This window comes from Podarcis vaucheri (genome assembly GCF_965113315.1).
Source record: "Podarcis vaucheri genome assembly, chromosome: 8".
Lineage (NCBI taxonomy): Eukaryota > Metazoa > Chordata > Lepidosauria > Squamata > Lacertidae > Podarcis > Podarcis vaucheri.
The window spans coordinates 21042901-21059556 of NC_138766.1; the positions used below are offsets into that span (position 1 = coordinate 21042901).

The 16656-nt window shown below is 43.0% G+C and overlaps 1 protein-coding gene and 1 long non-coding RNA gene across 10 annotated transcripts in view; one reads left to right on the forward strand and one right to left on the reverse strand.

Moving 5' to 3' along the window:
* Nucleotides 1-16656, forward strand: part of LOC309538833 — a 379365-nt gene that overhangs the window by 133199 nt on the left and 229510 nt on the right. The window lies entirely within an intron of this gene.
* CDH10 (cadherin 10) overlaps nucleotides 1-16656 on the reverse strand; it is a 408163-nt gene that overhangs the window by 13238 nt on the left and 378269 nt on the right. For all 9 annotated transcript variants that reach the window (XM_082234353.1, XM_082234350.1, XM_082234349.1 and 6 more), the window contains 2 exons: nucleotides 13823-14010; nucleotides 2432-2685 (listed from right to left, as the gene is read on the reverse strand). In XM_082234353.1, the coding sequence (XP_082090479.1) occupies nucleotides 2432-2685; nucleotides 13823-14010 (442 nt within the window). The remainder of the gene's footprint in view (nucleotides 1-2431; nucleotides 2686-13822; nucleotides 14011-16656) is intronic.

The following is a 16656-nucleotide window of genomic DNA, read 5'->3' on the forward strand; positions in this document are numbered from 1 at the left end:
GGAGGAACTTGTTGTTTTTCGGCTGGTTTGGGAGTGTGGCCAGCGAGAGCCAGGAGGAGCCATTCCTGCAGGGAAGCAGGGGCTCAAGCATTTTGTCTTGGCAGCAGATTTCTGAGTGGAGTGCCTCAAGGGAAGCGGAATCATCAGCGGTTTGGAGACCGTGAGGTTTGGAGACTGGCTTGGGGGGGGCAGTTGCCTTGCATTTTCTGAGGGTTTCTGTTGCTTTGTCTCCTCTGGGTTGAACTGGCAAATTGGCATCATCCACTTGGTTTTTCGCCTACCTCGTAGCAAATCATCACAACTTTTAGGTATAGGCGGTTAGGCATTGGAATATGTTTGTGTATTGGAGGGCAGGGTGTGGACACCGCTTTCCCCTCTACTTTATGGGTATTCCAGTAAAGGAATCTGGCGGTCGTGAATCCTGTCTGATGCCCTTGCTGGTGGCTAGGGCCATGGCACGACCCCCGCTGACATCAGGGGGAGCTTTCAGCTGTATTTGCATCAACAGGCTCCTCCCACTGGTGTTTAACCCTTGTTAGACTCACCACTCCCTGGGGAGGGGGTGGAGTCATGCTCTGTTATTTTATCCAATGCCTAAGCCAATACCTCTCACATGCTGTAATCAATAAAGTTGTGACCTTTTTTTAGCTCATTAACCTAATATACTGTGTCCATGTGTCTTTCTTCTCCCCAGGTGGGTGGCGGGTCCTTGAATCACAACTTAGAAATTATTTCTTCTTGTGGATTCCTAAATAGTGACTCTGGATAGCTGGATTTGAGGAAAGAGGTATCTTTTCTTTTCTTTCCTAGGAAAAACATCAGGTAATATATCCTACAGAAGTATTAACTGGTTTTCTGATGCCATATCCAAGCTTGCCAAATACATTTGCCAGTATTTCTTTGCCCATTTTTTCTGCCGTACATTCACATCTTTCATTAACAGTTGCTGAAATTCCTATTGTCATTCCAATAAATAGCCAAACTGCATGGACAGACATTAATAAAGCTGTCATATAATGGAAGCAATAGAACAGGATGAGAGAGGAGCTTATGCCAATACAGAGCTTCAGGTCTTGGCATGGCCTGCTAACCTTCCTTTTCAGCTCATGTTTGGCTTATGCTATTGTCAAATATGACTGAAATTGATGAAGAAGCCAAACCAGAGTTCTCGTTACTTCTTGGTTGTATAAATATCACATATAAACAGTTGAGGAGGAGAAGTAAAATAACATGCTTCTGAAAACAAAACAAATCCATAGAGCTGAACCAAATATTCATGATAATGCTCCATTGTTCTCTGAACATTCATTGAATATGTAATAGCTGCAAAATGATATCTAACAATTGATTTTGAGATGTGTTTTCAATAATTACAACAATATTTGGCAGTAGATGGTATGCTATACTTAAGTCTCGGACTGCATTTGAAAATTGATATGCTATGACATAAGTTGAGTTTGGACAAGCATATCTGCTTAATAAGCTGAAATATCAGTGAATTGATTAGTTGTGCTTATGGGTCTTTGTTCCTGCTTTTATTTGAGGAATGGAATGAATAAACCAGCAACTCCTCCATTAACTGTAGTTGCCTGGTAACAGCTTCAGAATAAGCCAGGACAATATACCGTGGTTCAGTTGAAAACCTAGCATGTCCTGAAGCTGTTAACTATGGTTTCCCAATTAGTAAAAAATGGGAAATAATGAAAGATTTCATTGTTTGCTCCCACTGCGAAAGGGACATTCTAACTCACCCATTTTGAGATTTCATATTTGATGTTTGTCAAAACATTTGAATGTCAATTTTAGATTTAAAGTTGCATAGTCAATTTCAAAATTCTGCGTTTCAAGTTTAGTTTTTTGGGGATGACATTTTGGCTCTACCAGTGGCGTAGCGTGGGGGGTGCAGGGGGGGCCGGCCGCACCGGGCGCAACATCTGGGGTTAGGGCAAATCCACGGGTTAGGGGGCGCAAATCCACGGGTTAGGGGGCGCAAATTACTTGCCTTGCCCCGGGTGCTGACAACCCACGCTACGCCACTGGGCTCTACAAAATAAGCTTTGTGGGGGGGATGACACAATGTTGTTTTGTCTTGTGTAGTGAGTGAGATATATACCTATAGACTAGTTTTTTTGGCCAAAAGTAAGTATCTGTCCCTAATCGTATCAGAGCAGAGACAGAAATGAGAGACAGAAAGTCACAACATTGCCTTGAAGTTTCATACTCTGGCCTGATAGGCTTCTGAGAATGTCATTCTACATGATCAAAACAATCTTCTTCAAGAATACAGTATCACTCAGTCCAGGATAGAATACCTTAGATATTCCTCTTTATCAAGTACCTCATGCCTACATTTCTATGCATCTCGCCAGTCAGCTGAAATAACTAGATATAAAGATGTTATCAGTCTAGGGTTTTTGATTCTGGCCTTTACCTGATAGGACCTGCAGCAGAATCTGGATCTCGGGCCATCACAGTGCCTATGATTGTGCCCACCTCAATATCTTCATGGATCTCAAAAAGGTAAGAGGATCTGCTGAAAATGGGAGGCTCGTCCACATCTTCCACTGATATTTTCACAGTGGTTGTATCTTTGAAAGGTCCAAGGTAATAAAATCGTGGGTCGACATATAGATTCTCTGCCTCTACTTTCAAAGTATATAGCCTTCGAGTCTCATAGTCCAGTGGCTGTAAGACAACATAGGAAGGGAACAAAGTCAATAACACGATGACACAACAATGTGTGTCCCATTGTGAAAAGTGGGATAGCATAGCAAGCACCATTTGCCATTTTTATATAATGGCAGCAATATCCTAGGTACCAAAGCACATACAATAATGACATATTCCAAGATACATATTGCTTGCTTTATGGTATCGCACAGGAGTGGCTAACATGTGCCACTCCAAAATGTTGGGATACACCTGACTGTTGACCATGGGTTGGATGGGAGTTTAGAGTCCTGGATGTAGTGGGTTAAGTGTTGGGTCTCTATCCTGCTTTTGCCATGGACAAGTAGTCATGCATAACAACTAGTGACTCTAGATGGGGAGGGCAAATTTGTATTAAACACAAACACACACACACTCATCTAGCCAATTTGATGAGGACTGGGTGATCACGCAACCGAGGATAGGATTTTACATGTGCACTGGAAGGCTTCTCTTGAATACTGATTTCCCTTGAAGAACTGGAACGCTGGGTTTAGACTGGTAGGGCTAGCCCAACCATTAGGCAGAGTTAAACATGCAGCTCATTGAAGAAACCAGAGGCCTTTCTCCTGGGCATGGTCAGCCAATTGGTGCCAAAGAAGGATAGAACTTTCTTTATGTATGCCACAACAGCAGCAAGAATACTCATCGCAAAGTACTAGAAGACACAAGATCTACCCACCCTGGAAGAATGGCAGATGAAGGTGATGGACTATATGGAACTGGCAGAAATGACTGGCAGAATCTGAGACCAGGGAGAAGAGTTGGTGGAAGAAGATTGGAAAAAGTTCAAAGATTATTTACAGAAACACTGTAAAATTAATGAATGTTAGAATGATGTTGGATAGAAACTAAGTGGTCTTTTGCTGTAATGCTATAAGGGAATATGAGAAAATGGTTATTAATAGGTTAAAAAAATAATGTTATAATATTTAAAAATTGAAGATTAAGATGAATGAAGAGGGGAGGGATTTTCTGAATTAACAATTGGAACTGGAATACAGAAAAGGAAGGCGTGAGGAGGTCCGGGAAATAAGCAAATGAAAAATATGTGATGGAAAGATTGAGCTGTTTTTTAACTATTTTTATTTTGTATTTTTCTTTTTTCTTTTTATTTTGTAATTTTTTTGAAAATCTTAATAAATAAATATCTTATAAAAAATAAAAAATAAACATGCAGCTCAGATACACCCCGGTTCTTCCTCCTGAGCCATTCCCCACTGTCAGATGACAGAGTTGTCCATGCACAAGGCCTATCCTAATTAGCCAGTTGGCTCTCACATATTAGAAAGAGATTTCCCACTGTCGTGCTTCTGTATATGAAATGGTGAGAGGGCACCATCTTGTCACTAGGCAAAGCAGTGGCAGACTTTGGGCTCTCAAATTTCAGCAGCACCTTTTGGAATGCTAACATTTGGTGGTGCCCACCACCTCTCACAGTCCATTCTGCAGCATCACTGTGGTGTCCTTTGCAGTGTTCTGCCCAGCGCCACCGTACCGACAACATCACCCTAAAACCAACTCTGGGAAAGAGTGAATAGGCCCTCTCCTCCTCCTCCTCCTCCCCACTTGCCATCTCCCTGTGGACACAACCTGCATCACTGCTCAGAAGAAGAAAGCAATTTGAGTGGAGACTGCTATTATTTTCCCTTGCTTTTGGAACTGCTCACAGAAGAAGCAGAGGGTTCTGGGATGTGGCCGTAAGCCTCCTGCTGCAATCTGAGTAGTTGCCCAATAGTTCCAGTCCTGAACTTGGCACTGAATCAGACTCTTCTTCCAATTGGGGGAAAGGATAGGTGTGCATTGTGGGGAAGATGTCCACCACTAGAACAGTTGCCTGGCCACTGAATCAGCTACTCATGTCCTCCTTGCCCTCAATAGTACCGCAGCTGAAGCAGGAGCACTGCATAATTGTTCAGACCATGAACTGGCACCCACACTGTGGAGAATGCACATGTGCCAAAATGTTGTGATCCAGTTTAGTACCTAGGGATCTGTTTTTCCCAGCCATTTGCCAAGAAAGTTTGAAATGAGTGTCTCAAATGCAATTTGAGAAGAGGCAGATCTACACATCATTGCATCAGATCAGAGGTGGTGACATGACTGAATGCCATTACACCTGGAAAACTTGATTCCAGAGAAAAGGATTCAAGCTTTCCTTTTCATATGCTAGCTTTGAAAGTGCAGGGTTCCTCCCTGCCCACTGGCAAATAATTTTAGAAACGTTGTCCTCAGTGAAATGACCTGGTCTAGTTTTATCAGCATATCTGCTGTTTTTGTGACCTTGGATTCATTGGGCAAGTCACTACTTCCTAACTACCTTCTAATGCAATGGAGTGGTTGCGACTATGCAATGAGACAATCCCATCCATGCCTGTATGAATCAAATTGTCAGAAGGATTTGATGTAAAAACAAATACTTCACTTGACTCTTCTGTCTTCAGCTCTCAAGTGCATACGCAAGTAGCGAATCTTTAGGTAATAGCAGTTTCCATGCAAAATCCAGGGTTTCATCATCAGCACCATATCAAGCAGTTTTATAGTCCACAATATTGGTCAAGTGACCACCATAAGGCTAATTTTATGAATATATATATATATATATATATATATATATATATATATATATGCAGGTTTTGGTGTCTTCGGGTGTCTTCCCGTGTAAGAGTCGGGGTGTCTGTGCGACGTTTCGACGAGGTCTCACTCGTCATCTTCAGGCTGGTGCTTTCGGCTTCTTGTTACTGGAACAGAGCAGAGTCTGGTGTTTGAGTTCCTATAAATACTGTTGAGGGGTGTGGTGTATAGCCTCCAACGTTCTGGGCAGAGAGGAAGTTCCTAGATTAGTGTGCCTTTTCTTCTTTTGTTCCTTAATTACTTGAGGGATATCTTGGGTGATTTCATGAGTGATATTCTGAATATCACTGGGTGGGTCATTAAGTGTAGATTAGTTGCTAAAGCTTTCGTGTCTTGACCTCTTGAGCTTGTGAAGAGTTTTTCTGAGAAGATGGCTGTGCTGCATTTAGTTGTGCTCTGGCTTGGCTTCGTGTATAGGGGCGAGCTATGGTTTTGTGCCTTGTGCCAGCCAGATCTGTGTAGGGATTGCAGGGGGGTGCAGCATCCGGAGGTGCCACTATAGTTTGGCTACTGGATGGAGTCTGTAATATGTCTGTGGAGAGGGTCTGGGTTTGGGTCTGGTGTGGTTGATTGGTGACGGCGTTCTGTGTGCCTCTGGTTCTGGTGTCGGTTTTTGTGGGGAGGGCTAATTTCCAGATGTCTGGCAGGCGGGACGTGTCGTCACGCTTGTTCATGTTGTGAGGGTGTTTCTCTATCTCGATGGCTTCCATGATTATTCTCTTGTGGTGATGTTCCATGTTAAAGAGCAATTTGGAATCTGCAAAATTAATTTCATGTCCTGTTTCTTTCATGTGTTGGAAAAGAGAGGAAGTTTTTTCTTCTTTTTTGACGGCATTCTTGTGTTCTGCGATACGTGCATTTATTCGTCTGTTTGTTTGTCCAATGTACGTGGCTGGGCAGACTTTGCAGGGTATTTCATAGACCCCTTGGTTTTCCAGCTGGATTTTGTCTTTTGGGTTTCTGAGGATATTGGCTATTTTTTGGTTGGTGCAGAAGGCTGTTTTGATATTGTGTTTATGGAGGATTTTGCTGATTTTGTCTGTAGTGCCCTTGATATAAGGAAGGAGGGCCATGCCATTGTTTTCTTCTGTGTCTTGGTTTTTTGGGGGTGTTTCTTTTTGGATTAGCTTCATAACCCTGTTTTTCTGGTATCCATTGGCGATTAACACATTTGAGAGATTCTGTAACTCAGTTGTCAAGTGGTCTTTGTCAGCCAGGCGTTTGGTTCTGGAGATGAGAGTCTTGGCTACGGAGTTTATTTGTGCAGGGTGGTGGTGTGATTGTGCATGTAAGTAGCGGTTGGTGTGTGTTTTTTTCCGGTAGATAGTGTGTCCTAGGGAGCCATCAGGTTTTTTGTAGATTAGGACGTAAAGAAAGAATGTGATGAACACATCGGACTACCAAGCAAAACTATCAAATCTACTCCAAGACCCTACCTACCAACCTATAAAAACAGATCCCACCACCTATCTGGAAAAAACCACCAAATCCAAAATAAAAGCCTCTCCTATCAGTGAAGAAATCCAGCTAAGAATCATCCCCAGAGAAAAATCATCCAGATGCCCCAAACTCTACGGTCTCCCCAAGATACACAAAGAAGGAACACCACTCAGACCAATAGTCAGCTCCATAGGCTCACCTCTACAAAATCTCGCTAAATTTCTCGCTAAGCAACTTCAGCCCTATGCAGAATCCATCGCTTCACACATTACTAACTCCTTCCAGTTCATAGAAACAATAAAGAAACAATACCTACATCTCGATGACCTACTTGTGAGCTTCGATGTTGTATCTCTCTTCACTCAAGTGCCCATTAATGAAGCCTTGACAGCCATTCAAAACAAATACAACCCCCCCAAATACATCCTGGACCTGACCAACCACTGCCTTACCAACACGTACTTCATCCACAATGGACAAAGATACAAACAGATAGAAGGAGCACCTATGGGATCACCCCTCTCACCGGTCATCGCAAATTTGTACATGGAACACTTTGAAACCAATGCTTTAGACAAGTCAGAACACAAACCCAAACTTTGGCTCAGATATGTTGACGACACCTTTGTAATTTGGCCACACGGGAAAGAAAAACTAGATAGCTTCCTCACACATCTCAACAGCCTACACCCCAAAATACAATTCACTATGGAAATAGAAGACAACAACCAACTCCCCTTTCTTGACGTCCTAATCTACAAAAAACCTGATGGCTCCCTAGGACACACTATCTACCGGAAAAAAACACACACCAACCGCTACTTACATGCACAATCACACCACCACCCTGCACAAATAAACTCCGTAGCCAAGACTCTCATCTCCAGAACCAAACGCCTGGCTGACAAAGACCACTTGACAACTGAGTTACAGAATCTCTCAAATGTGTTAATCGCCAATGGATACCAGAAAAACAGGGTTATGAAGCTAATCCAAAAAGAAACACCCCCCAAAAACCAAGACACAGAAGAAAACAATGGCATGGCCCTCCTTCCTTATATCAAGGGCACTACAGACAAAATCAGCAAAATCCTCCATAAACACAATATCAAAACAGCCTTCTGCACCAACCAAAAAATAGCCAATATCCTCAGAAACCCAAAAGACAAAATCCAGCTGGAAAACCAAGGGGTCTATGAAATACCCTGCAAAGTCTGCCCAGCCACGTACATTGGACAAACAAACAGACGAATAAATGCACGTATCGCAGAACACAAGAATGCCGTCAAAAAAGAAGAAAAAACTTCCTCTCTTTTCCAACACATGAAAGAAACAGGACATGAAATTAATTTTGCAGATTCCAAATTGCTCTTTAACATGGAACATCACCACAAGAGAATAATCATGGAAGCCATCGAGATAGAGAAACACCCTCACAACATGAACAAGCGTGACGACACGTCCCACCTGCCAGACATCTGGAAATTAGCCCTCCCCACAAAAACCGACACCAGAACCAGAGGCACACAGAACGCCGTCACCAATCAACCACACCAGACCCAAACCCAGACCCTCTCCACAGACATATTACAGACTCCATCCAGTAGCCAAACTATAGTGGCACCTCCGGATGCTGCACCCCCCTGCAATCCCTACACAGATCTGGCTGGCACAAGGCACAAAACCATAGCTCGCCCCTATACACGAAGCCAAGCCAGAGCACAACTAAATGCAGCACAGCCATCTTCTCAGAAAAACTCTTCACAAGCTCAAGAGGTCAAGACACGAAAGCTTTAGCAACTAATCTACACTTAATGACCCACCCAGTGATATTCAGAATATCACTCATGAAATCACCCAAGATATCCCTCAAGTAATTAAGGAACAAAAGAAGAAAAGGCACACTAATCTAGGAACTTCCTCTCTGCCCAGAACGTTGGAGGCTATACACCACACCCCTCAACAGTATTTATAGGAACTCAAACACCAGACTCTGCTCTGTTCCAGTAACAAGAAGCCGAAAGCACCAGCCTGAAGATGACGAGTGAGACCTCGTCGAAACGTCGCACAGACACCCCGACTCTTACACGGGAAGACACCCGAAGACACCAAAACCTGCATTCCTGTACCCGTGAAAATCTACGAAAGCATATATATATATATATATATATATATATATATATATATATATATATGCAGGTTTTGGTGTCTTCGGGTGTCTTCCCGTGTAAGAGTCGGGGTGTCTGTGCGACGTTTCGACGAGGTCTCACTCGTCATCTTCAGGCTGGTGCTTTCGGCTTCTTGTTACTGGAACAGAGCAGAATCTGGTGTTTGAGTTCCTATAAATACTGTTGAGGGGTGTGGTGTATAGCCTCCAACGTTCTGGGCAGAGAGGAAGTTCCTAGATTAGTGTGCCTCTTCTTCTTTTGTTCCTTAATTACTTGAGGGATATCTTGAGTGATTTCATGAGTGATATTCTGAATACCACTGGGTGGGTCATTAAGTGTAGATTAGTTGCTAAAGCTTTTGTGTCTTGACCTCTTGAGCTTGTGAAGAGTTTTTCTGAGAAGATGGCTGTGCTGCATTTAGTTGTGCTCTGGCTTGGCTTCGTGTATAGGGGCGAGCTGTGGTTTTGTGCCTTGTGCCAGCCAGATCTGTGTAGGGATTGCAGGGGGGTGCAGCATCCGGAGGTGCCAATATAGTTTGGCTACTGGATGGAGTCTGTAATATGTCTGTGGAGAGGGTCTGGGTTTGGGTCTGGTGTGGTTGATTGGTGACGGCGTTCTGTGTGCCTCTGGTTCTGGTGTCGGTTTTTGTGGGGAGGGCTAATTTCCAGATGTCTGGCAGGCGGGACGTGTCGTCACGCTTGTTCATGTTGTGAGGGTGTTTCTCTATCTCGATGGCTTCCATGATTATTCTCTTGTGGTGATGTTCCATGTTAAAGAGCAATTTGGAATCTGCAAAATTAATTTCGTGTCCTGTTTCTTTCATGTGTTGGAAAAGAGAGGAAGTTTTTTCTTCTTTTTTGACGGCATTCTTGTGTTCTGCGATACGTGCATTTATTCGTCTGTTTGTTTGTCCAATGTACGTGGCTGGGCAGACTTTGCAGGGTATTTCATAGACCCCTTGGTTTTCCAGCTGGATTTTGTCTTTTGGGTTTCTGAGGATATTGGCTATTTTTTGGTTGGTGCAGAAGGCTGTTTTGATATTGTGTTTATGGAGGATTTTGCTGATTTTGTCTGTAGTGCCCTTGATATAAGGAAGGAGGGCCATGCCATTGTTTTCTTCTGTGTCTTGGTTTTTGGGGGGTGTTTCTTTTTGGATTAGCTTCGTAACCCTGTTTTTCTGGTATCCATTGGCGATTAACACATTTGAGAGATTCTGTAACTCAGTTGTCAAGTGGTCTTTGTCAGCCAGGCGTTTGGTTCTGGAGATGAGAGTCTTGGCTATGGAGTTTATTTGTGCAGGGTGGTGGTGTGATTGTGCATGTAAGTAGCGGTTGGTGTGTGTTTTTTTCTGGTAGATAGTGTGTCCTAGGGAGCCATCAGGTTTTTTGTAGATTAGGACGTCAAGAAAGGGGAGTTGGTTGTTGTCTTCTATTTCCATAGTGAATTGTATTTTGGGGTGTAGGCTGTTGAGATGTGTGAGGAAGCTATCTAGTTTTTCTTTCCCGTGTGGCCAAATTACAAAGGTGTCGTCAACATATCTGAGCCAAAGTTTGGGTTTGTGTTCTGACTTGTCTAAAGCATTGGTTTCAAAGTGTTCCATGTACAAATTTGCGATGACCGGTGAGAGGGGTGATCCCATAGGTGCTCCTTCTATCTGTTTGTATCTTTGTCCATTGTGGATGAAGTACGTGTTGGTTAGGCAGTGGTTGGTCAGGTCCAGGATGTATTTGGGGGGGTTGTATTTGTTTTGAATGGCTGTCAAGGCTTCATTAATTGTTAATTGTTCATTAATTGTTAATCGCCAATGGATACCAGAAAAACAGGGTTACGAAGCTAATCCAAAAAGAAACACCCCCCAAAAACCAAGACACAGAAGAAAACAATGGCATGGCCCTCCTTCCTTATATCAAGGGCACTACAGACAAAATCAGCAAAATCCTCCATAAACACAATATCAAAACAGCCTTCTGCACCAACCAAAAAATAGCCAATATCCTCAGAAACCCAAAAGACAAAATCCAGCTGGAAAACCAAGGGGTCTATGAAATACCCTGCAAAGTCTGCCCAGCCACGTACATTGGACAAACAAACAGACGAATAAATGCACGTATCGCAGAACACAAGAATGCCGTCAAAAAAGAAGAAAAAACTTCCTCTCTTTTCCAACACATGAAAGAAACAGGACACGAAATTAATTTTGCAGATTCCAAATTGCTCTTTAACATGGAACATCACCACAAGAGAATAATCATGGAAGCCATCGAGATAGAGAAACACCCTCACAACATGAACAAGCGTGACGACACGTCCCGCCTGCCAGACATCTGGAAATTAGCCCTCCCCACAAAAACCGACACCAGAACCAGAGGCACACAGAACGCCGTCACCAATCAACCACACCAGACCCAAACCCAGACCCTCTCCACAGACATATTACAGACTCCATCCAGTAGCCAAACTATAGTGGCACCTCCGGATGCTGCACCCCCCTGCAATCCCTACACAGATCTGGCTGGCACAAGACACAAAACCACAGCTCGCCCCTATACACGAAGCCAAGCCAGAGCACAACTAAATGCAGCACAGCCATCTTCTCAGAAAAACTCTTCACAAGCTCAAGAGGTCAAGACACAAAAGCTTTAGCAACTAATCTACACTTAATGACCCACCCAGTGGTATTCAGAATATCACTCATGAAATCACTCAAGATATCCCTCAAGTAATTAAGGAACAAAAGAAGAAGAGGCACACTAATCTAGGAACTTCCTCTCTGCCCAGAACGTTGGAGGCTATACACCACACCCCTCAACAGTATTTATAGGAACTCAAACACCAGATTCTGCTCTGTTCCAGTAACAAGAAGCCGAAAGCACCAGCCTGAAGATGACGAGTGAGACCTCGTCGAAACGTCGCACAGACACCCCGACTCTTACACGGGAAGACACCCGAAGACACCAAAACCTGCATATATATATATATATATATATATATATATATATATATATATCCTGAATTTAGATTATCTTATGGAAAATCTGTGCATAACCTGGTTCATTTACATTGCATTTCATGAATCTGACATCAGTGAAATTTTGGCAAAATATATGTGACATTTTGTCAGCAAGTGCTTTTTAAAGGGAGAAGATGAAAAGTTTGGAGTTATAATTAGAATACTTCTTTTTTTGGGGGGGTGGATAGACAAGAGATTCCATTCTCTGATTTCTCTGTGACTGCAGATGAAAAGTGCTAGCTAATTAATGATTTCCAGGGAATGAACAAGCTGAGAGAAAGTGCAGCTTGTCTGACACTGGAGCAAAGCTTCATTAGCATGCACAATATAACAGAGAGATATCAAAAGGTGGACCCAAAATGAATTCTGGAGACATTTTTGAATTTATTTCCCCTCAAATCTTTAAAGTTAAATTAGTGCTCATGAAGGATGCCAGACTGTCTTGGCGCTTAAATCTTCTATTTACTCTGAAGTTATATTACGTTGGCAACAGACGCTCCCTTCCCGCATTATTGAGACTCTCCTCCCTCCATCTTAACCTTGTTCTCAAGGAGAACTTTACGTTGTACATGCTAATTATGTCTCAGATATATTCTCAGGTTTTCAAACTGCCAAAGGTACTGCACCTCAATGCAACAATCTGTCTTCCGAATAGATACTGAGAGGGTGACACAGAATAGCTATGTGGACACCCATTCATTGTGGCTATGCAGGACCTTAACCCCTTGAGAAACTGCTCTGAAACTATGAAAACTGTGTTGGCTTCCCACAAATCTCTAAGGCACTTCCTCTCAAATTTTCCCTGAATTTTGCTTTGGCAAAATATGACAACATCTCTAATGATGACAGCCTTTCCTCTTTTGATACAAATATGGAATACTTTGCATTTGGGTCCACTCTTCTACCTCTGAATGCATTACTGTTAAAGTATTTTTCCTACAATAAGCAACCTTTGCTAAATTGAAAGGTATGGCAAATAACTTATGGTTACCAGACGTCCCCATTTCCTGGGTATAGTCCCCAGATTCACAAAATCCCTCCCTGGAATGTCCCCGGATTTCATTTAATGTCCCTGGATTTATATTTTAAGCAGATTTATTAGTCGGGAATGAATGTTGCGTGATTGGTTCAATGGCACAAGACACATCATATGGGGACTTCCGGTGAGGCAAAATGGCAGGCGCCACATCAGCAAGCAGCTCCAGAAGCCAGCCAGAGCCAACTGTGCTACTAGTCTGGCTCCGGGCTGCTGAGACTGCTGCTGCTGCTACTGCCAAGGGGGAACCAGGGACGCCTGGCACGTCCACTGGGGGAACCGTTGACACGCACACCCCGCAACCCAAATCAAACCAGGAGCGAGAGCACCCGGTCGACTGCCCAGCAGTGCTCCGGGGCCAGGAAAACCCTGGAGCCGACGCAGGGAGAAAGGGGAGAGGAGGAGAAGGAAGAGAGAGAAAGAGGAAGGAGAAAAAGAGGGGAGCCCTGATCTTGCCGCACTGCTGCAGGCGCCACCGCTGAGGAGGAGAGGTAGGAGAGCACCGGGAGGACAAGGACACGTGGCTGATCCCAGGCCTGACCTGAGCCTACTTCATGGCACCTAGGGCTCCAAGAGAGCAGGCCGGGACCCAGAGGAAGGTCTGGCGACAAAGGAGACCACAGAAGAGAAGTGTCCCCGGATTCTTTGAAAAAAATCTGATAAGCTTAAAATAACTGCACAGCTATAACTGTGGAAGCAGAGCTACATGGCATTTCTGGACAACCAACAAACTTTTAATAATGGTTCCAACCCTGCAAAATATAAAATGTAATTTCAAAGCTGATTATTTTAAAGCGCCCAGTAATTCATGGAGATAATACACACCTTTCGCACTGTTATAACTCCTTCCTGTGTCTCCTTCTGTGTAACAATGTCAAACATATCCCTTCCATCACCATCAATAATGCGGTATTCAAGTTCTGCGTTCCTCCCAATGTCTGCATCAGAAGCTTTTATAGTTCCAATGGCAGTGCCAACCGGGGAGGATTCTGGGATACGAAGGTGGACTGAGCCTGTAAAGAAGAAACAGTCAGAAATACATAAGTATTTGTTAGTTACAAATCATGCAGGATTAACAGCAGAATCCCATAATGTCTACCCAGAATCAGAAGAATATCCCACTGAATTCACTGGAGCTTACTCCAAGGTATAGGATTGCAGTTTCATGACTCCATAGCTTTAGCCATTAATTCAAGAAAGAAACGCTTTGGGTTATACTGATTTCATTCAAGAGACATAACTTTGGAAAACCTTGTATGTGAGAAGGCTTATTCTATCTGTCCAACTTCCCAATGGGCTTTTCCAACAGCGAGCCCCTATCATAACTTTAGGTTTGTACATTTAAAGTGGATTAAAGGGCTCTGCCACCCTACTGCAACAAATCCAGTTAATAATGGACTTTTGCGGTTTGGAAAGTGATGTGAAATGTATTGCAAAGTGTGGAATGAGTGAATTATTAATGGGAAGCCTTGAAGCAGGTCTTAGTTCTGGAACATTAGTTTTTCACACCAGAATTTATCCTATATATGCCAGTCTTTCTCATTTTGAAGTTGACTGAATCCACGAAGTCATGCCTTTAATCCAGCAAGTCTGTCTTATTTGAAGTTCACTTTCAAACATGGCATTAAAGCACTTTTAACAAAGGAGGAGCAGATGAGTTGCCCAACAGCACCAACAGTTGCTTGGCTGCAGGTAAAATTTCACCTAATTATGTGTATATTCAAACACATACACATGCTTCCAAAAATGCTCCCCAGTTATGTTTAACATTGATGCTGGAAAACAGTTCTCATGTATTTGGGAGCTTCCCGTAAGTGTGAATAAGCCTTCCTCATTGATATTAATATTACAGCATTCTGATAATAACTGCATAAGAGGTGTTCAATTTCATTAGTACCCTTGATACATGGTCAAGTCAGCAAATCAGATAAGAGATAAAAACAGTTTAGTGTACAATTTCACATTTGACATGAATTTTATTGATTCCTCTTTTAAGAAAGAATCAATAAGGCCTTCAGCACTTCCATGAATCAAGCACTTTTTAGGCCCTTTCATGAACCCATTAGTTTTGTTACTTTTAACGTGATATAAGTCTCATTAATAAAGAGTCTGTCAAGGGAAAGGGGAGGAATGCTTAATAAAAAAAGATGACCCATTGCAGAAGGAGGGAGTTTGGGTTATGTATGCATCTGTAGATATAAATTTGCTCTGAAGGGACTTAGCAAACATCCTCTACAGTAGATGGAAGGAGCGTGTGACCAAAATAACAATGGAAATGAAATGAAATACAGGAAATCTATTTAGAACAGAGAGTGAACCTTCAGCTGATAAAATACTGATGTCTAGAATACTGTATTATTCGCTTTCATACGAATCACAATCCCAGTACCAAAACATATGCGGGGAAATACTAAATAAGCTATGTCAATCAGTCAGAAGAAAACATTGTTTTCATAGGAACTAAGCAGACTTTCCTCTGAAAACAATGTACACTGCAACATTTTTTTTTAAAATCAAAATGCTCATGGTTAAAGGGTTATGATTGCAGCTATGCAGATTACAGTTTACTTTCCATTAAGTTGTAGGAAAACTTGATTACAATAAGATCAGAAAGCTGAAACATTATCCCACTTAACCTCTCCCCCCCCCCTTTTCTGCTGCCGGTGCTTAAAATTGGTCTAAACATCTGAATATTATTGTTGATTGCCTGCATTCTATATGCACATTTTATGTGAACTGTGCAGAAGTAGCAAATGGGTTCTCTCTGTGTGTGCATGGAGAACCAATAACATGGCATGTGTCATTCCCACATCTTGTCACCGATAGACAAGTCAGCTTTCAGAGATGAAGCACACATTACTAAGATGAAAAAGGTAAAGGACCCGTGGATGGTTAAGTCCAGTCAAAGGAGACTATGGGTTTGTCACGCTCATCTCACTTTCAGGCCGAGGGAGCCGGTGTTTGTCCACAGACAACTATTCCGGGTCATGTGGCCAGCATGACTAAACCGCTTCTGGCACAACAGAACATAATAATAATAATAAATAATAAATTTTATTTATATCCCGCCCTCCCCAGCTGAAGCTGGGCTCAGGGCGGCTAACAACAATCAAAATAATCCAACATTCTAAAACATTCATTATAAAATTAATTAAATCAAATTAATGGCAACCATCAAGCAAAATTTTGTGCAGATTGCCAGAGGAGGGGGTCAGGCTGCGCCCTGACAAAGGGCCTGGTGGAACAGCTCTGTCTTGCAGGCCCTGCAGAAGGATGTCAGGTCCTGCAGGGCCCTAGTCTCTTGTGACAGAGTGTTCCACCAGATTGGAGCCACGGCCGAGAAAGCCCTGGCGGGACCTATTTATCTACTTGCACTGGTGTGCTTTTGAACTGCTAGGTTGCCAGGAGCTGGGACAGAGCAACAGGAGCTCACCCCATCGTGGGGATTCGAAATGCCAACCTTCTGATCGGCAAGCCCAGTGGTTTAGACCACAGTGACACCTGCGTCTTTACTATTGCCTCCTGGTTGTAGACATGCCCCATCCAGTGAGCAGCATTTAGAAGTACTTATCTAGTGACTCATCATCACCATCAGGTTGGCCATCTCCATGCCTCAAGTTGACCCTCTTGAAAGATGTCTGGGCCTATGCTCACCTGTT